At 39.4% G+C, this 21854-nt stretch overlaps 2 protein-coding genes across 2 annotated transcripts in view; both read left to right on the top strand.

The window, feature by feature from the left end:
* The first annotated feature begins 8464 nt into the window (after positions 1 to 8464).
* The window catches only part of LOC139944682 (uncharacterized), a 95613-nt gene continuing 82223 nt past the window's right edge, over positions 8465 to 21854 (top strand). The window contains exon 1 of the mRNA XM_071941758.1: positions 8465 to 8552. The gene's annotated coding sequence lies outside the window, so the exon portion shown is untranslated. The remainder of the gene's footprint in view (positions 8553 to 21854) is intronic.
* On the top strand, positions 14109 to 21656 carry LOC139944186 (homeobox protein aristaless-like 4). The gene is made up of 3 exons (XM_071941155.1): positions 14109 to 14223; positions 17196 to 17371; positions 21219 to 21656. The coding sequence occupies exons 1-3, from the start codon at positions 14109 to 14111 to the stop codon at positions 21654 to 21656; spliced, it is 729 nt and encodes a 242-aa protein (XP_071797256.1).

Genomic DNA, 21854 nt, shown 5'->3' with positions numbered 1-21854 from the left:
AGAAAATTATGAAAGAAAAAAAAACACCCTTGTCACACGAAGTTGTGTGCTTTCAGATGCTTGATTTCGAGAACTCAAAATCTAATTCTGAGGTCTCGAAATCAAATAAGTTTTTACTATGCTGACAAAGCAGGTCTATGACATTGGGCCTAGAGTTTGGTCATGAATGGAAAGTGAAAAGGTTCGGCACCCACCACCCAATCATTTTGTCAAAGAAAAGATGTTTGCTCTTCTAAAAACAGACATCATTGCTTAGAGCAAGGAGCCAGTCGGCCACGCAATGAGCAATGACTTATGGGGTTCTTTCTATCAATCATTGCTCTATTACGGTTGTTTGTCTGCGTAGGCCTGGTGGCTCTGAGAAAAAGTTCACCGTTCTTGGAGTCCCATGGGCAAGGAACCTCATAAAAACCGATGGGGGCTTGGAACAATGAGCTTGTATTGTAGACACAGTGAGTTCAAACTTAGACTGGTCCCTTGTTTTGTATCCCTAAGAATAAAGACAGGTTTGGTTTTGAATTTTACATAAACCAGTGATTTCATTGGATACTTCATTGGATAACGTGCATTTACGTCAGCATTCTATATAATCTGTAATTTGAAAAAATCCGATGGAACGTTTAGCAGTGCGTTTTCGGTCGTCTGCATGATATTTATAGCAGCGTTCATGTTTTATTGTGTATACATGTTCGTATGATTTGACTGCGTATCTCCAAGTGAAACAATTACGTGGAGGGTCATTTTGGACGGGGATTGACGTATGGCTCGAGGCAAATCTCTGGCGTAATTCACCAGCCTCGATTGTGACGTTCAGGCTAGTAAAACTAGAAAGTTGTTGGTTTGAGTCTTCGGGCACTCGAGTTTTGTGAGCAGACGTTATTTGTACATGGTTCAGGTAGAGCCTCTAGTTGTACATCGGTTTGTTGTTGTAAGTGGTATATAAATAAACATGTAAATATCTGGTGTGTCTATTTGTTTTGGAACTAATAGTTCGTAAAGTATAAGGAAAACCACACTTTTAAAACATCTTTCACACCATAATTATTATGCATTAATTATTATACCAAACGGTTAAAACGCTGTTCATAGACCAACTCGCCCAACCCAAGGCGATGTGTACCTTTAAGGGTAAAATGTTACTTTTAGATCAGCGAATGATCCTGCCATAGAGTTTATATCACCCTTGAACATAATTTATATCAGAGTCAAGCATGATCCACTCCTGTGTGCAACAAGAATTAACTATTTATTTTGAAAGTGTCGTCTTGTCATTCAACGCGTTCAATTGTTTATAATTCCATTAATAACAATGACAAGAAAGTCCTAACTCGCGCATGTGGAACGCCATTTCTATCTTCGGTAGCTCACATGGCCAAATTTCATAGAGCTGCTTAAACAGAAAAAAAATGCAAAAATTATGCTCACCAGAATATGGTTACCAGGTAAACTACCATGTCGCATGTACATGTTGTGGCTGGTGTCCTTCTCATTTCTGCTTAGCAGACAATTGTTGAGCAATGTTTTCTGCTTTAAAAGCAGCTCTATAAAATTGGGCCTATATCGTTAGCGTTGATAATTTATAAGTTCTTTTTGCAATGTCATTAATTAGTTATGCTTTTTCACAATTCATTTCAGCAATTTCATCGGTGAGTGCATTCTGTCAGGCAATTTCATAGTCTAATTCGTCATGACGTGTTCACAGAGAGACGGGCATGTCGAAAGGACATTCCGAGATCATAATGCTTTTGAAAACAGAGTTAAATTAGAAACTGAAAACTGAAATATAACACAAAACCACACCATGTTCAAGGGGTATTTAGGGGAATCGTTAGCAAACCATATTCATTTTCATATCAGTTTATCATAGCAGAAAGTGCACAACCCAAGGCAAGGTGTCCTTTAAACTTTATTGTCAAAAACAAACATGGCCGGCCATCGCTTGGTTGATTTTGAATGTTAAGATTAAGCCAAGATTACATTGTGTTCAGTATTGACCCAAAATGTTCAAAATTCTACATCATATTATATAGTTGTGCACGTCATGAGGTTGTGTAAAGTCAGAAACCTGGGACAGAGGATTTGTTTAAGAATTTATGCCACCAGCGCTCAAAAGAGGGCGTTATCAGACGAAATTTCGACACGATGGTGGACAGACTCGTGGGGCGGGGGGTGGGAACTCCAGGGGTTACTATGACCAGCGATGTATCTTGACCAGAGCCCAATTTCATACAGATGTATATGCAAACAAATGTTTAGCAAGATTTTTTGCTTTGCGGAGTCGCAATGTAAACCCGAATGAATTTTGGTGTGTATCAAATTTCTGTTAAGCATTTTTATGTTTATGTGCTTAGCTAGTTTTCATGATTACAGGCTTCGAAAGTGGGCACTGGAAAGATGTGAACAATGTAAAATCGAAAGTTATTCTTATTACACTTCAAAACATTGGTAGACCTCGGTTGTGTACGCCACACTGTCGTTTGGTCCCCCTAGTGCATGCTCATGCGAGTCTACTTGATTGGTTGGCATCACTCATCACATCTCTCATTTCCGCGCTGTTGAACTACCGCCCTCGCTCGTCAGTTATAGATCACTCAAAGTCACTGATGTGGTGATATTTAGCGTAGGTGGCGCCGTGTATACTTTCGGTCAACCTGGAGAGTTTATGAGCAAAAGTTATCCTAATGCAGGTGTCACAGAGAAATAAACCAGCTGGAGGAGGATTCAAAAGAGGGCGCTATTAGAACAAGTTTGTAGGCAGTTCGCCATAGTATATTATATTATATTAATATATTATATTGGTGAACAGCATCTCCGCTCTTGCCACACCGACAGTGAAAGTTGACTAAAATTCACAATGGCATACAATAGGATATGATTGATCATAGGCGACCAGTGTCATTGTCGCGTGTCCTTTTTCCAAATGTAAATTTTATAGATACAGATTCATTCTTCTATAAAGAAACCAGATATATAGTTGCATTGATTCGAGGAGGGCTAGCTGGGTGACAGAATATCGACAGTGAGAATTATTATGATTTTTCTTCCTAGGGCTTGACACTTCTTTGCGGTACGCAAAATATGATTCAAAGAGAAAATAAAATCAATTGAATTATTTTTATTAATTGTGTTTTACTTAGTGTTGGTTTCGATGTTGATGTCATTTAATCAACGAAGTGGCCAATTGTAGATGGCCCTTTTATTATATAAAGTAAAAACGGTTTAAAAAACTAAAAAGAACAATATACAAAGGTATGTCTTGCCACTACCTGCAGGAATAGCAATGCAAGAGTATGCACCAGTGACCATGGAATGCGGGTTATAATTGCTACCCCAACGAGTGTGCATCGTTGGAGTGCAACGCCAAGGCTGGTACAGACTCATGCAACGCAGTGACAAAAATGTTAAGAATTGTCAGTCACATAACATGAAACTTTCAACATGGATTTGTGAGAGAGAATGGCAATTCTAAACTACAGGAAAACAAATGCTTATCGGATATACTGACAGTGATAGTTCGTATATTATAGCAGAAAGACTCGTTACATATCCAATCCGATTGGGTTAGAATAATAAATGGGAGGTGCAGGATGTGAACCTACGGTGACTGAAACGCCGTGCTATGAGTGCAGGCAGCAAGATCGTCTATGCTGTTTACGCACTTGCAAAGATCTAACTTCAAAATGGAAACTAGATGACAGTCCAGTATGTATTCGGTTAAGTAATTGAGAGGTAACGGATGTGAACCCAGGGCTTTGAGTATAAGTGTAAAAGCTCTTGGTTTTAACCTCTCCTTGGATTTAGCCACGGTTTGACTCCTCCTCCGTCGCACTGATGTCCTACCAGGGCTAGGTTGGATTCTAACTAATCGAGCTGAGGTACTCCAGGATTTGAACCCATGACATAAGCATTTCGCTAACAGTGCAAAAAGTGTACCCGCCCTTACAATGCGACTACACCCAACTCATAGGCTCTATCATCAGATGAAAGAATGTCATGGAGGTAAGCTTTTCCACCCTTTAGTACTGATTGTAATAAAAGTTCCAGTAGTTTGTCAACATGACATTTCAAGACATGATCCTAGGTCAGGAGCTTCTCTTGATACAGTTAAACCATTTTGAGATATGGTGGACTTATTGAAGTTGCACTATTTGATTTTGGCACATCTGTTTACACCCAAACGAAACAGTACACTCGATCCTATGTAGTCAACCATTGTTATCTCGAAAGGGCTGTACTGCACGGTTTAAGAGAGCTCTCAGAACTTGTTTCGGTCGGGGTTTTTTTCTTCACCGGAATTTTGTTTCTGCTTAGAGTTCCCCAAAACATTAGAGACTGTGATGGCCTCTGTTTAGTCATCAATGTCAAAGTATACATTTCGGTCAGGGAATACGTACAGCATGTATCATCAGCTTCATCACCAAAATAATATTACAGTCATGCAGCCAGCGGCATTCGAAAAATTAAGGATCACGTGGCTATTATGGAATCATTAGTTAATGGCTCTTCCCACGGGTTTAATGACAATTATCACATCAGGGCCACTTACCACAGACACTTGCTAATCGCTGCACTTTTAACGAATACCAGCGGCATTTCAGTTTTTGTCATTGGCAGACGACTGTTTCATGTACAGAATAGTTTCATCAGGACTATCAATTAATAATATTTTGCGTGTCGTACACATTGTGTTGCTGCATGTTTGATTCACAATTTCATTTGAAATGTAATGTAGGGATATTTCTTTGAACTATTTGAAGAAATTTAACATGAAGTGGTCGTAGACAAAATGTTTTAGACCGTTGAATGCAGCGATATTAAATTCAAGACGATGAGTTTAGACCCTTGGACCACCAACCACTAAGCAGTGGGAGGGATCGGGGCTTAGATCGTGTAAGCCACTGTACCTCTATCATGATGAGGAATTTACTGACACAAAAGTCACCAAGAACGGGGAATGTTTGGAATAGTGCATTTTTTATACACGAGGTTTCCCATTAAAGACACTGGAATGTGGACACCTTTGGTAATTGTCAAAATCCAGACTTCTCACTTGGTGTATCTCAACATCAGCATAAATGAACAAACCTGTACAAAATTATAATCTTGGTCGTCGAAGTTGCGAGAGAATAATAAAAGAAAAATACCCTTGCGCGCGAAGTTGTGTGCTTTCAGATGCTTAAATTCTAGACCTCAGCTGAGGTCTCGAAATCAATTCAAGTGTTTTAGTGAATAATTACTTCTTTTCTCAAAAACTACGTTACTTCAGAGTGAGCCGTTTCTCACTAAGATTTGTACCAAGAAAGTTGTTATGCTGATAATTATTTTGAGTATAATTACAATAATGTCCAGTGCATTTAAAGGGGTTACACTTTCAGTGGAAACCACCAATTTGATAAATTAGTACATTTTGACTATTTTTATTTTTTGCAAATTTTCGTGCGCTTTCGCGCTGTTGTAAGTCTTGAACATATTATTGTGGAAAAAATAATCAATATGTAAGTCTGAAGGAAGCAAAAACACCTTAGGAATATCATGCAAAAGGCCTACTAAAGTGGTTACACTCAGCAGCCGTACATTTTCTTGGGGGGGGGGGGGGGAGTGGGGGCTGGTGCGAGCGGGGGCAATAAGGGGCCCTAGATTTAATTTGGTAGTTTTTATACGGTGGTTCTTCTATATATCGTGTGTGTATTGCTTTTATCTTGAAATGAGAGTGTAATGTATTATTTTTTACCTCTTTCTAAGCAAGGTCTGGGAGGGCACATCATTCCTTTTATGACATTTGTTTTATTATACATTTGCCATTTCCTGGACGGCCTTTGTTTGTTTTAATTTTGTTTTCCGAGGAATACAAAAAAGAAGAACAAAAGAACAAAACAACGAATAACACCGGGAGAGGGAAATTTCGAATTGAACTATTCGTCTTGTGCATTTGGAAAATCTCAATTTGGGGAGCGAGAGGGTGCCATTGTGGAGAGGTACGGCCTTCCTGACCACCCCCCCCCCCTTTCCCGGTTACGCCACTGGTTAGAGCTCAAATTAGATGCAAAATTAATTGTTGTGTCATTACGAAAGGGGGTGCTCGCACAAACCCGAAATTCAAAGTTTAATTTTATTAATTGAAGCCAAAAACTATAAAAGTTTATTTATATTTGTTTAGTTCAAACATTTCTCGTACATGAGTCAACTGCCAGTCGATTGCATATTAATCTTTACCATTGCAATTGACATAATTCCTTTTTTTAAAGACTTGTATATCATTATCCTGGTTTACTCAAAATATAACAAGGTTGGTGATGTGATTTTCTTTGCAAAGTTTCAAGCTACCAATTCAAAGGGCGAGGCTCGTTCCCACGGAAGGTTGATACGCCGGTCCTCCGTCCCAAGAACTGATGGGGTCGAACGCTCCGATCACACGGTATAGGGTGTCAGAAGAAAACATCGCTCGGCCCTAAAATAAGACGGGTCTAAATTCTTGGATCTCGGATTTTCATTAAGGGGTGTCTTTCTTGGATTCCTGTAATTCTTTCTTGAAGCACTGACATTCCCCTCAACGTGGTGCAGTTATAACTTTAACATGACTTAATTGAGGCATATTGGTTGATTTTGGATGATATGATTGGGGCATGCAGTTAGCTATACCCTCCACAAACTCATTATGTTTGGTTATTTTATATAATTATATAATTATATAATAATTGGGATAAGGTAAGTCTTAATGCTAATAATTATTCTGAGTAATAAAAACCAAGTAAAGGCCAGTGCCTTTAATTGGCACAGGTGCATACCACTGAGTAAAACCACCTAAGTGGTTCAATCTCTTTGACTGATTATGAATGGTCGTTCGTGTCTACTTCAACCAAATCCCCCTCCCTCTATCTGGGTTTATTTCAAACTTTCCGGACTTATTTTTGCATGAAAGGCACACTCGTGCGCCAGAAATCAATATTAAACGAATTGGCTCTTCAATGGCGTCTGACTGGCGCCATCTATTGAAAGGGCCATCAAGCGAGAACACCCAAATCGGCTACGGCTGCAACCTCTGGCCACACCGACAACGTTGATAGATAGGACTCTTCGGCATTCTAGCCACAGCCATTGCCAAGGCCATTTAATCGGACACGGTCTAGTAGTGTCAAGTATTTCTATTCTTTTCACACAAAGTCCCCCCATTCTATATTGATTTCTTTATAGCTTTAAAAGCCCACGTTGGGGTCTGAAGGTCGTAATGGGTTATTCATAGCTTATCAGAGTCGTCAAAGATAAGAAACAAAAACGCGTGCAAGTGTCTGATGATGAACTGCATGAATGAAACTGTTTAATGGTGTCATTGGTTAATTTACTACTGTGTTTTTAGGTCTTTTGTCATTTTTCATAATTTGACACCACCCCGGCGATATTTGACAAATTGTATCAAATTACCTCATCAGTGAGATTTCAATAATGGGTAGAGGTAGTCTATTGTGACAGATTAAAAACCGTGCTCAATGACACCGTAAGCTGACAGGACATGAATTGATCTCTAAAATGAGTAATTAATTGTATAACCTAATTTCATTTTCGAATGCAAATTGGTTTACACCAATGCAAATAAACACAACAATTGTTTCTCTTGTCACATACACTTTGTTAAGCCGTGTGTTTGCCCAATAATTAGCTTTGATGCCACCGTAAGCTGATGGTGGCCCCTTGCAGCGTACCTCTGAAATGCAAGCAAGACAGCCCCCACCACACTGACAAGAGCTAGCCCCCACCCCCACACAGGCGCGTCCCCATACCCCACCCCCTTTACCCCGCACCCAACCCCAACCGAACAAGTCCCACAATGCAAAAACTGGTATGTTAAATTGATTCTTCCTGGTATAGGCTATGTGACAACACCAAGATGGTGTTATTTATCCCCATGATTTCATATGTCACTCGTAAAATTAACGCCGTGTTGGTGTTGTCACATTATAGATACCAAGAGAATCAATAACGGCGCCACAGTTTTTGTAGTGTAGCTACTTCGCTGGTCCATTGACAGGACACCGGGCTGGAAATCTATTGGGGCACCTTTGCATCTTTGTAAGGCCTTAACCATCTTTTTATTTACAAGAAGGTTGAGAAGTAACAGTGTAATGTGAGACAAATTGTCCCGAACCGAAAATGCAAATTCACAGAACAGAAAGTCTGTATTCTGAGTGTAAACTCCACATAAAAATACGGGGCAATTTATTCTATTTTAATGAAATACATTTCCTCTTCAAAACAATATTAAATAATAATTTAATTCATAAACATATATCTTCATCTATAGCTTCATCTTCATCTTGGTCCCGCCTCGTAAAACTGCATTCATTAAAAAGTTTTAACATCATTGTTTGCAGCACAAAGATGCAAAGAATGGTTTAACCAATCAGCGAAGCCCCAGAGAGTTTTCGTCAATATACGTCATTAAGACACGCCCCTAGCAACTCTGGAATCCGCCATCTTTGTGCAACTTCGTGAACTTCGACACATGGGCGGAGATTTGTGGAGGAAATTCCCGCTTTGTGTGACTGAATTTGAAAAGGGTAAGTTTCAGAATAAGTTGTTTATGTTGAGGAAGTACATGTAATGGAAAGCTGGGAGCACTGCGGGGAAGGGTTCGTGTAAACAGTTTTTTTGAGGGAATTTTCGTCGAACTTGTTCGCACAAAAATCAAAATTTTTCGTCGTGTGCATTGTCGTGCGTGAAATTGGACTGTGATTTACCATTGCAAGCACTGTAGTGTTTCACCTTCACTCGGTTCTTTCAGTTCAGTTCATTAATATTTGTCCACATACTTAGCAAATTACACAACATTATGCAAACATTCTGTCACCTTTTAAAGGTCAGATAGCCTGGGCTGGCTGGATAGCAATACCATTACCAATTGGTTAAATAAATTTATCCAAATATAGAAAAAATATGGTAGTCTAATAAATATTTAAATCACTAATAAATATATTATTTAGATTGGAGGCCCTCAAAAAGCATTGCTTGTCTGGTAACTTAGACCCTCATTCTATGTACCAGTGCATTTTAACGGTTGAATGCATTACAATAAGGTTTATCGCCAATAGCAAAATATCAAGAGAGGGCGCTGTTGAACCCACACAAAGGTATAGGCGTTGTGTGCGCGAGTCGTAGAAATTGCATAGAAACCGCCCCATATTCCTTCCCACAACCCATTGCGGTCGGGAATCGCGATAAACCTTATAATACAATGATAATGAGTATATGGTATGGTGTATGAAGGGGTAGGGCAAGGTTAGCTTGAACATGTATGTGATGAAGTCGTAGGCCCAGCACATTTGTAACCCTTCTGAAAGTTCTGCTGGTTTTGAAGAACCAATGTGAGCGTTTTGCACCAGTACTGCCTTGTGTTGTAGTACACTGACATAGAGCAAGGACCGTATAGTAAGCCTCGGCAACTAGTGCGATTAGTGTCAAAGTCCCGACTTGCTTAGTCGAGTCTCGCCTACCGTTATTCAACTACTCCAATAATCGTGCTGTAATGACTATTATGAAAATAGTCACTACTTCTTGCTTCTTCATTGTGCCACTCAAGACTATTCATGACATCATAGTTACTTACAAAACACAATCAGACACAGTGACACTGTCCTTCAGTCCTTTCAGCACAGATTTTCAATACATAACGCCTGCCGCAAACATTATGCCGCAACACATCTTGGCATGTGGTGTCGTGACTGTAGTGTCGTAGTCGCAGCAAATTCAGGCGTGACTAGTAGCAAATTTGACTAGTCGCCTAGGCCTAATTTTATACTACAAAATGAGGTAAACACCTTTTGGGGGAGGGATGGTCTGCTTGTTTCAAACTAAAGACAATGCTTGTCACTGTCTTCAAACCACGAAACAACAAAATGTAACTTCAAATAAATTTATTCCAGTGATTTATTTCTCTATTTCTCTAGTTCTTGGATAGCAATGGCATAAATCGAGTGCAGCATCATTTTGTATTTTGACAATTAGTACTTTAAGTCAAGTCCGAATACATTTTCACTTGCGTGTCGAGTCCATGTACATGAACTTGAGTATTGGTTATTTTTCAGTTAGGTATTGAGTAAGCCTGGGCAACTATAGTGCGACTTGTGTCTAAGTTGCAACTATTCATTGTCTAGTCGAGTCGCAACTACCGGTATTCAACCTACTCGATTAATCGTGCTGCCATGACGACTACAAAAGTAATCACAACTTCCTGATTGGTGAACCAATTGTGTCGCTCACAACTATTTACGACAACATAGTTTACTTAAGAAACACAATCAGACATCAGTGACACAATCCGTCAATCTGCAAATCAACATGGATTTACTGTAATGCCCCTGCAGCAAACACTATGCCGCAATGCATCTTGGAAATTAACAATTTGTCAACTCTAGTGTCAAAGTCGCAACTATTTTAGGCGCAACTAGTCGTTGTAGTAAATTTCACAAGTCACCCGGCTTAGTAATGAGTAGTATGGATGAGACTGAGTAATTTTTTAGCTGAGTACGAGTAGAAGTTTCATGGAAATGGTACTTGGTTATACCAGATACCAAGTTTAGGCTCCCTCAACCCCAACCCCCCCACCCCCTCACAAAAAAACAAAAAATGTACAAAGGTAAATGTTCACTTTTTAGTATGTATATTAATCTTAATTGGAGGGTGAAAGATCAGTTTTCAAGAGCAAGGTTTACTTGTACTCTGAGGTATTATACCTCCTTAGTGGATGGGTGTGTTTGTAGAGCACGGGCAGGGGTAGTCTTGGTCCAAATAAGACATAACTATGTAATACTCAAGCACAACATAACGTGGTAACCCGAAAGAGGGCGCGCTTTTCTTAATTTCGATTAACGACCGTGGCTGGAATTCGAACAAAGAATAGACTTGCGCAAAGCTGTTAGGCGATGATATGGCACGCTGGCCATTGTAGCAAAAATAGACTATACGCAAAGATAGTAGGCGATCTGGCGCACTGCACATGGCAGCGAGGCTGGGAAATTATATGTGCGAAGGTCTTGGAACCAAGACTAGGGCAGGGGAGTAGAGGGGGGGGGGGGGGGTGTTAAGTCTATCCCCATGCACTGTCAAATCATTGACCAAACCAAGTAAAAGTAGAGTGGCTTTGTAGCCATCTGCAAGTGACTTTTGTCAAATACATTGAACTCCATCAATTTAAGGATAGTACATGTACAGTAATTTCATGTACAGTAATTTACAATTGCTGTGCACAATCAACTTAATACTGAGGGACAAATAGAGGCAGCAGACATACATGTGTATCAGGTAAATTTCCATTTTAGGTATCTGCAAATTTGCAGATGTTCAGGTCCTACCTGTGCATGTAAAGTATTCCACCTTTACTACATTAACATCTCTGATTAAAAGCATTCTTATATCAAACATGTCATCTCTTTTTAAGATTTACTTATCGAAACGAATGGAGTTAACTTTAAACAAACACATCTTTTCAACTTTAAAGCTTCACAATGACATAAAAGAGTAAGACAATGCTCTTCATAAAGAGCTAGGTGAGATACTGTTTGTATGTTGTCTGTGGGTATTCTTTTGGTTGTAATGTATTTATAAACAGTACACTCTTTAGATGACAGGGGCCCATTGTTGTATCAAGTGGTACCCATGGATAATTTGTAATGTGTGTAAAGGCATATAGTATACTTGATCAGCTGCACCCAACAAATCAAATGAGAGGTTGGGGTGGCGGGGGGGGGGGGGGGGGGGGGGGCTCCCAAGTGACTGTCTCCCTCTTGAGAATCACCCATTTCCAGATACCTCTTGTATTTTTTTGTCATGGGAGCATTTTAAAAGTTTGCAAGATTTTTCTTGTTGAAAATGAAATACATAAAAAAGCTGCTAGGTAAATACATATCCAACAATATTAACAGGTTCAAAGCAATGAGCATTTTTTTTTTAAAGACATGCAGATTCAAAGCAATTGGCACCTCCGTTGTTCCTTTGTTTACTCGTCCAGAGTAAAAGTATTGAAGAATTTTGTTTTAGTCCAGGGGTAAAAGTATTAAAACATAATTGTTTTAGTAGGCCCTACTTTATCCATTCTGCCACACATGTTTTGGTTGTGTTCCTCAAATACAATAACATGAATAAATACAAGTATTCATTGTATACAAGAAGGAACCAGACTATTTCCCTTCTAGCCTCGGTTTGGTTACATTGGTTAGATGGATAATCACAGTGCATGGCTGCACCATGATATAATCATAGGTCATAATGAAATTATATCATTCGGTAGAAACCATTAAATCCATGAGCCATTTGTACATGATTCGACTCCAAACATCCTTAACAAGGTCAAAGTGCAAGTGGTCATAATTCAAAAACAAAAGATCTTTGATTTTGTTTCGTTTATGAACAAATAAGTCCTCAAAAGATGTTACCTCAAAATTTGCAGCTTTGACAAGGGTTTAATATTAATGTAGAGTGGTAAGAGAACAGATGAAGACATTCTCGTGTTATTATGAATAGCTTTCTGTACCAGGGAACCCTCAAAAGTGCCTTGACCTTGACTGAGATCCGTGGGTATGTGTACAAAAAGTTGAAAACCAATGAAAGTTTTTTTAGATAATTTTAATAGCCTTGAGTTCCAATGCATATTGCGATTTAAAGAGCAACATCTTTAAAACAACCGTATTCCATTAATAATTTTCACATTGTAATTTGTGTAATTTACACTCGAGTGTATAGCACTGGCATTCTGTGTGAACAAATTGGTTCAACAGCATAACGGAGTAATTCTACTTGTGACTTAGTCTCGTACTACACAGATTTATTTATACACCTATAAAACTTACAAGTTTTTAATTAGAAGCAAAAGTCTGTTCATTAAGACTTGCAAAACTAGAGTACATCGTCAGCGCCCAAATATGTATTCTAGTATGACCTGGCACTGAATGCATGAGGACAATGGACAGTTTGTGAGCGTTTATATTTTTAAGGGCATGTCAATTTGAAGTATTGCCCCATATAGACCATGTTTTGTAAATAGTGGCCGTAAACTAGGGCTAATTTGAAAGTGTCACGGGCCTTCTGACCATTTTGAAGTGGTTGAAGAGACCGGTTGAATATATGGGGTGAGCTGTGGTGCAGACACCCCAGTGTATGATGAAGTGGCGACGAGAGGCCGCCACGCGAACGGGAGATTTTTATCTTTTCTCCAGCTCCTGTCACCCACAGCACGTGCCGGGTACTCAGAGCGCTCACATGGCCGGAGCCTCTGTCGTTGAAGCTCACCAGGGCACAGCACAGAGCTAAAAGAAGAAGAAAACAAAATCACTTTTCCCGATTCAGTCGTCACAATGTTATCTTTTCGCCATCGGGTTCAGCAAATGGCGTTGGGGTTGACTGTTGTATAGGGACATCCCTAGCAACATCGGTACTGGATCGCAGGTGATATGGGCTCGTAGTCGCTTCCTGAGGCCCCCTTCAAAATTAGCCCTCTGCCCCAGCCACTTAACCCACATTTTATGATAAGTTTAGGTTAAACGTTTGGGTGTTTGTTTACCCTAATTTCACTCGTTTATTACCACCCATTATCAGACACCCTCGAGGTAGATAATGGGTCTGCAAAAAGTAGAATAACCTAGCTACATGAACCATCTCTGCTGCACTATTTGATGTTATGACTACGTCGTACGAAATTGAAACTGAACATAGGTTAAAAAACAAATGCCAAGCCGTGCTACTATTAATGCCAAATTCCGTAACCACTGGTTTTAAACACAACACGTCTAAAAGGTGTCTCCTTGGTGTCATCTACATACTCGCATTTTATTGGACAACGTAACTCAGCCCTACAACACTTACCCAGCTCTGATTGGTCAATGACACACTCCTTCTGGCACCCTCATTACGGAATATAACCATATCATAAATCAGTCAAAACATTCTACCAGATCTTAATGACCTTGTTTTCCGGGTGTTAAGACAAACGGCTCATCATAACGTCTCTTGGGATACGAACTTGCGCATCTTTTAAAAAAGAAACTCTGTGAGCTGAGAATTTTGTTCCGACTGATAGCCACATTTTTACGTGAAATTTCGCTGAAATGTTCCACTCAGTCACCATGCAGCAGCAGGGTTCGAAGAGCCTGGGGTTTAGCATTGAGAGTATACTCGGACTCGGCGATAGTAAACAACATCTAGACAAAACTACGAGACACGTGTGTGACACTCGAACTGGTAAGACTTCACTATTGTACTAATGTAATTAATTAAATAATTTTGATTTGAAAGTCAGCTTTAGTTTTTCTCAAGTCATTTTATCGTTGTATTGTAATAGGCCTTTGTTAAAATAAAAAATGGTTTGCTTTGAAATGAGTTCGACATAGACCAACCAATGTTATTAAAATGATATTAATCTAATAATATTCGAAAAATAAACCTCAATTCCTACTTTGTAAAGTTCATTAAATCTCCAAAGTTAGTTCTCGAGCTGAAATGTCATCATGGACACAACAATCTAAAACCCTTCTTTTTACTATTATTATTACTTTTTACAAAATAAAACCTCGGAGACTTGTTTTCCACAATGTTTATAAACTGAATGACCAATAATTCATTCCTTGAAAATACACATTTTGTGATTGTTTAAACAAAACAATCATCAATTAGACAAAAACAATCATCAATTAGACAACAAACAATTGAGTCGTATTATTGTTTCATTTCACTGGTTCCATCATTGATGCTTTTTTAACATTTCCAAAGAAGATTTGACAACGTGCCGGAAAAAACCCTCAATGAGCTCGTAAAAGTTTGCTTAAAAGCCTACACTAGCTTTCAGTAGTCATAGCATTTTTTGAAAATTTTCACTCCGAAGTGAAACTATATCAGCTTTTATCCCGCCCTAATTTGAATCTGGGTAACGTTAATGTCAGTAACGTTTCTCAGATTGTGTGTTCATGTGTAGGAATTAGTTTTCCTGCATGGACATTATTCGCTTCGGATTTTTCGGCGATATCTCAAAAACGCGACCAAGTTAGTTTTATTGAAAATTTTCACTCCGAAGTGAAACTATATCAGCTTTTATCCCGCCCTAATTTGAATCTGGGTAACGTTAATGTCAGTAACGTTTCTCAGATTGTGTGTTCATGTGTAGGAATTAGTTTTCCTGCATGGACATTATTCGCTTCGGATTTTTCGGCGATATCTCAAAAACGCGACCAAGTTAGTTTTATTGTAATAAGCTACATTATAAAGGATTAAAACAATCGAACTGTTTCAAAACCAAAGGCATACTTTTCAGTAGTCATAGCATTTTTTGAAAATTTTCACTCCGAAGTGAAACTATATCTCAAAAACGCGACCAAGTTAGTTTTATTGAAAATTTTCACTCCGAAGTGAAACTATATCAGCTTTTATCCCGCCCTAATTTGAATCTGGGTAACGTTAATGTCAGTAACGTTTCTCAGATTGTGTGTTCATGTGTAGGAATTAGTTTTCCTGCATGGACATTATTCGCTTCGGATTTTTCGGCGATATCTCAAAAACGCGACCAAGTTAGTTTTATTGTAATAAGCTACATTATAAAGGATTAAAACAATCGAACTGTTTCAAAACCAAAGGCATACTTTGCCTTTAAAGGCACTGGACACTATGGGTAAATACTCGAAATAATTGTTAGCATACAAACTTACTTGGAAACAAGCAATATAGAGCTGTTGGTAGTATAAAACATTGTGAGAAACTGCTCTCTTTCAGATTTAAATGACGTAGTTTTTTAGAAAGCCCTGAAACCGTTTTATAGGCATCTGAAAGCACACTATCATTTTTTCTCTTGCAACTTCGATGACCAATTTTCACAGATTTTGCATTTGTTGCATGGTGGGATACACCAATTGGGAATACTGGTCTTTGACACTCGCTAAATGTGTCCAGTGCCTTTAAAACAAAGTTAGAACGGACAGTCTGAACGATACCCTAATTGTAACGTCACTTACCACAGCAAATCTTAATCGTTCACACTCGTCTGGCGTGGAGTGGCTGTGGGATACCCAAAGAGCCCCAGGGCTGTTATGATAGTCATACGCTAATTGGTTGTGTAGAAATAGAGCTAAACCAAGTACTCCCACATTTCGCGGTGTCATCTGACAACATATTCATCCCATAGGAATGTTGGCAGGGTCGGGAAAGCCGTCTCTGATGACGGGATTCCCTTACAGGTACATTCACCTTCAGGAAAACTAGAGGTTTTGTTGATACGTCATCGTTCTCCATTTAGCAAAAGGGGGAGGGTGGGGTAGACAGGGAAGTACCTGGGTCGGTACTTTGTAAACATAGGTTAGTGTGAAAGGCGCACTATTGTTAAATACTCAAAATAATTGTTTGCATTAAAATTTACTTGGTAACGGGCACTGATGGAGAGCTCTTTTGAGAAACGGCTCCCTCTGAAGTAACAGTTCGTTAGAAAGAGGGAATTTCTCACTCTAAAAGACTTCAGCTGAAGCCTTTTTTATGCACCTGAAAGCACACAAATAATGCGACAAGGGTGTTTTTTCTTTCATTATTCTCTTGCAAATTCGATGACAAATTGAGCTAAAATTTTCAGAGATTTGTTATTTTATGCATAATTATGTTGGTTTGGGATTGACAATTACCAAAATGTACCCAGTGCCTTCAAAGTCTGATCAATGAACAATCATGTTTTTGACAAAGAATACTTCACATGTTTCTGTCCTCGGTGTTACCTGTATTTAGATATATTATCAATTGGTTGTCGTGTATCACAAAAATTGTTTGTCACAAAGAAAAAAATACAGTCTGGTTATTGATTACAAATTTAAATAAATGGGTATACATTTCTTTTTTCCATGTAAAGACACTATTTACAAAAACCAGAAGATCCATAATAAGTTGATTATTATACAGTAGGCTACATCACTGTTGGCACATTATGCCACACATGAACAAAAATGTCATGGCATGATGAATGTCACTTAACTGAAACCCACTTTGCCATTAATTTTAAAGTGTTTAATAAATCAAAATGTGACACATGTGCCTACAGTTTTGGCACCGTCAAATCTTTTGATTATCATCTGTGTCTTTGACCAACTAAATGACCATAAGTTAGTTTGTCTGCTGTAAGACACTCTTATCTAATGTATACATTAACACAACCTCCAAAATGACTAATGTGTTTAATTGTGCAGGAAATCACAGCGTCATCGATGAAAAGCGCAAGCCCAGGCGCATGCGTGTCAGGACGAATTTTAGTGGATGGCAGTTGGAGGAACTAGAGAGGGCATTTGAGACGACCCATTATCCTGATATATTCATGAGGGAGGCACTTGCAATGAGACTGGATCTTATGGAAGCCAGGGTCCAGGTACAAATCTATTCCCTTTTTCTCGCCCCTCCTGTGGAGCATGACCTATTTCTGGGTCAATTTGACATGGAAACTGGCTAAAAAAAATATATATATATCAGACTCTATGTCAATTTGAACCATTTCTTTGTCATTTTAAGCCATTTTTGGGTCAATCCCGCCCTGCTTGTCATTTCCCCCTTTATACCCTCTATCCTTCCCCACCCCTGTCTGTCATGTTCCCCATAAGTTTCCCTCTGCCCATCCCAATCCTTGCACACCATTTTCCAAGTGTCTAACCTCGGCCTATCCTCATCCCGCCCAGCCAGATACAGCGATCAAACTTACTCATTCTCTTAACCCTTTTTCCCTTCCAACTTGAACAACCAAGCTTCCACCAGGTGCATTGATACTCCTTACCAGTCCCCTGCCCCACTCCTACAGATGTATTATTTTAACTCATGCTCCCCTTTCCCCAACCCATAACCCCTGCTTGATCGCACGCCCGATTACCAGGTGCACCATGTGTAAACTGCAAAGTATACCTATAAAACTCGTTCTCCCCAACCCACACGGGTAATTGTGGTGGGTTGGGGTTCACTTTTGTCAGTAGGGGTAAACACCACCCCACACTGACTACACACACTCCTTTCCAACCTCTTCCAAAACCACTCCACATGGATTCTGATCAATTTGAATGTTTCTTCTAACCACAACTCCGACCACAACTTACACACCAAGTTTTGTTTGTTTTGTTTGTTTTGTTTGTTTTGTTTGTTTGTTTGTTTGTTTGTTTGTTTGTTTGTTTGTTTGTTTGTTTGTTTGTTTGTTGGTTTGTTGGTTTGTTGGTTTGTTGGTTTGTTGGTTTGTTTGTTTGTTCGTTTGTTTGTTTGTTTGTTTTAGTGTTTTTTATGTCCCTTTTGTTATCAGTGATTCATTTTTTGTCATTATTCGTTGAAAGCTTTTCAGAACAAACATAATAGGGAGAAAAGAACAACAACAACAAGACAAAAACAATAACCATGGTAAAAGCAAAATAAAGACACAAATTATTGTGTTTTTTAACCGGAAAGACGGCTTGGAAACGGATACACATACAGATGAACCTTACATCTTGACAAAATTGTGTGTTGTTATATTTGACACACGGCCGTCGGCTAGCCACGCTCCAGACCCGTGCCCACCATAAAAACCATCCCTTGAAACACGCACCAACTACTGCTTTATCGGCAGTCTCACCCTGAGCACACGCGCGGCTAAACCTTGGTACTTGTCCTGCTCAATAAACATCACAGGCAATTTGTTGTTTTATAGCTGGCAGTCGAAATTAACCAACACTTGAGGGTCCACTCTTGGGGCCCAATACGGCACGAGAGAGCTTAAATCAACCATACAAAATTAAATTAAGCTGCAATAAATTGCAGTAAAAACAAAAAATTACGACCCTCTTAAAATAGAAGCCGTTATTTTGAAATACAGTAAAGCGATAGAGGGCATAAACACTGGTTAATGAATAACCCACTAAGGAGCATTGCAGGTGGGTTCGGTAGTGTTGCTTCCCATCAGTAAAATACTGTTGGACACAATAATGCAATCAACGTATTGTAAAGAAGTCTACTTTAGGGGAAGGGTGCTTAGTGGATATAAAGTATAATAATATTAGACTCGTGTCTGTTAGACAGACAGAAAGGATGAGTAATTGTCGAAACTCTGAATCTTACTTTCTTAAGGGACCATTCAGAACTGTCATTGTTAAACATGTTTTGTTAATATTTCATTATTAAATACAAACTTAATTTCGCCTTTCAGTTATTTGTTTTGACCCAACCACCCACAATTTCGAAAATTTTAAACATTGACTATTGTAAATGACCTCTAAGAAATTACCAAATACTAAACTCTAAAGAAGAATTTGCGGATTATGAGATAAGTATTCAATTCCAGGCATCTTCTGAAAGAAGTTTTTTTAGACTAGATTTGTCTTTGTTGTATCTTCGTTGGTGACCGGTTCACGTCCTTAAATTCAAACGGGAGGAGTTTTCAGACACAAAGATTGAACTTGTACAGCATCGGTTCAAACTTCCAAGTGGACTTGAGAACTCAGAACGTCTCAAGATTCTGTTAACATCTTGTGTTCTCTGCTCCGCACTTTTCGTGTTTCGTCCAGGGATTCTCATTTGTCGTACACTGTCACGTCTCTTTTTAAAACGTACAAACATTATACATGCAACAGACACAAATACAAATTTTCATTATTAACGGTGAAAGCAGGTCACCCCTGGCCCGATATCAAGAAAGAGTCCCATATCTTATAAAATGGTTGACTTGGCATAAAGCCTGTATCACTGTTGCTTAAAACGACAAAATAATTCAGGGGTTTTAATATATAAAAAAATCCATTAAAATTAAAGTGACTTTCGGGGGAAAGTCAACACCATTGAATCGAATGGGTCGATACTACTTGTGTAAGTTAATAACGCGGTGTATGACAACAAACACATTACATTGTAAGACAAGCTACGACTAAATGGTTAGTTTGAGAGTGCAATTGATCCATAGATGGCCAAAATCCTAGCAACCGGTCCAAAGCGATCTAGTTAGACCGAGTTGTGTTATCGACTTTAGGAATTATTTACTGCAAGAAAAGTTTTACGAACTCAAAGACGCGGTTATCCAATTTCAAAAGTCAAGTTTTTTTTAAAGTACTAAACCCATGGACGGGAGAAAATTTTGAACAAAAATGCAGTACCAAACAAGCTTAAAGGCAGTGGACACTATTGGTAATTACTCAAATTAATTATTATCATAAAACCTTTCTTGGTGGCGAGTAATGGGGAGAGGTTGATGGTATAAAACACTGTGAGAAAAGGCTCCCTCTGAAGTGCCATAGTTTTCGAGAAAGAAGTAATTTCCACGAACTTGATTTCGAGACCTCAGATTTAGAGCTTGAGGTCTCGAAATCAATCATCTAAACGCACACAACTTTGTGTGACAATGTTGTTTTTTTCTTTCATTATTATCTCGCAACTTCGATGACCGATTGAGCTCAAATTTTCACAGGTTTGTTAATTTATGCATATGTTGAGATACACCAAGTGTGAAGGCTAGTCTTGGACAATTACCAATAGTGTCCACTGCCTTTAAGTGCGAACCAGGATTAAAAAAAACACCAAAATTTTCACAATTTTAAAAACTTATACTCTGTGTATGATTCCGTGTATGGATGTTGGTTGTTGGGGCAGCCCAAAATCACGCCTGATGTAAAAACTTTAGCACTTTCACACTATACAGTATATCTTATCCCGTTTTATTAGCAGCGAGCTAGTGGGGGGGGGGGTGGGCGGGGGGATACACAGACCGTATGAGAAACACTTTTACCTCTCCAAAAAGACTCAACGCGACTAAAGAATGTCTTTAGAATATATCATACCAAACCATTAAAGTCACCGCCGAGCACTAAGCGTTGATAAATGCTTCTTAATCGATGCTATTACTGCATTGAGATTGTCCTGTGCCCATACCACCTGCTTGTTCCTCAGCCCAGCTTCAACCGTCCGTAATTATTCCCCCACCCTTCTCTCCCACTAATGACATCATTTTCATGTATACGAGCTGAGTGTAATTCACTTAAGCGCATTAAGACTGGCATCTCAATTGTTTCTAAGATGTATCTATTACACAGACGATTACTGATCGATTGTCTTCGTTCTCATTTTCTCCCGCCTGTTTTCCGCCCCCTTTTTAATTTCGCGCCAATTTGCAAACAAACCCCGCAATGCGGTGAGCTCAGGTGCCGCATTACGGGGCTGCATTCCAGCCGCGTCCTTAGTGCCGTCGCTCTAAATGCAAACATCTTTTGCTTTTTCAGGTGTGGTTTCAGAATCGAAGGGCTAAGTGGAGAAAACAAGAAAAGAGCACAGGGACGCAGAAGAGAGACGGTCGAATATTCGGCGGAGGAAGCGTTGCCAAGCAGTCCACGAATCCATCAACTTCGTCTTGCGATGAGCCGTCTGTTGTTGGCAGGCATCCCGTCACCGCAAACTGTCACGCAGTGACGAGTTGTCTCCGAGGAAGTTCTTCAAAAGGTCTACCGTTCATCCACGTGGTTCCCCGCATCTTACCGCCCATGGCCGCAAGGGCATCACTGTCGGCAGTTCTGGGTGACTTTGTGATGGATAAGAGTCCAGAAACCAGACGAAGCACCAGCATTGCCGAACTTCGTGAGCGTGCAAAGGAGCATAAGGACAACCTTCGCCTAGTCGGGTTCTCTCCTGTGTTCTCGTCCAGTCCTCATTCTGAGTCCTGATAAACGGAGACCTCAAGATAAATACTTCTCTTATTGTAAATATCTACAAAAACAATGTTTCAGGTTGGTTATTAAGTGAAGGCGTTTTGGCAGAATGAGAGATGGTTTTAAACACAAAGTCTGAAGACGTGCAGAGTATCTGTTCGAAACATCGACACCACTACGGCTCTTTTCAGAGAAAACACTCCAACTAAAGAG

Source organism: Asterias amurensis, chromosome 11 (assembly GCF_032118995.1).
Source record: "Asterias amurensis chromosome 11, ASM3211899v1".
Classification (NCBI taxonomy): Eukaryota; Metazoa; Echinodermata; class Asteroidea; order Forcipulatida; family Asteriidae; genus Asterias; species Asterias amurensis.
Note: the sequence above shows the minus strand (reverse complement) of the source record. Positions and strands in the feature narration are given on the sequence as shown.

Coding starts and splice junctions, on each gene's coding strand:
- LOC139944186 (XM_071941155.1), top strand. CDS start 14,109: ATGCAGCAGCAGGGTTCGAAGAGCCTGGGGTTTAGCATTGAGAGTATA. Junction 14,224..17,195: donor CGTGTGTGACACTCGAACTG/GTAAGACTTCAC, acceptor TTAATTGTGCAG/GAAATCACAGCGTCATCGAT. Junction 17,372..21,218: donor TTATGGAAGCCAGGGTCCAG/GTACAAATCTAT, acceptor TTGCTTTTTCAG/GTGTGGTTTCAGAATCGAAG.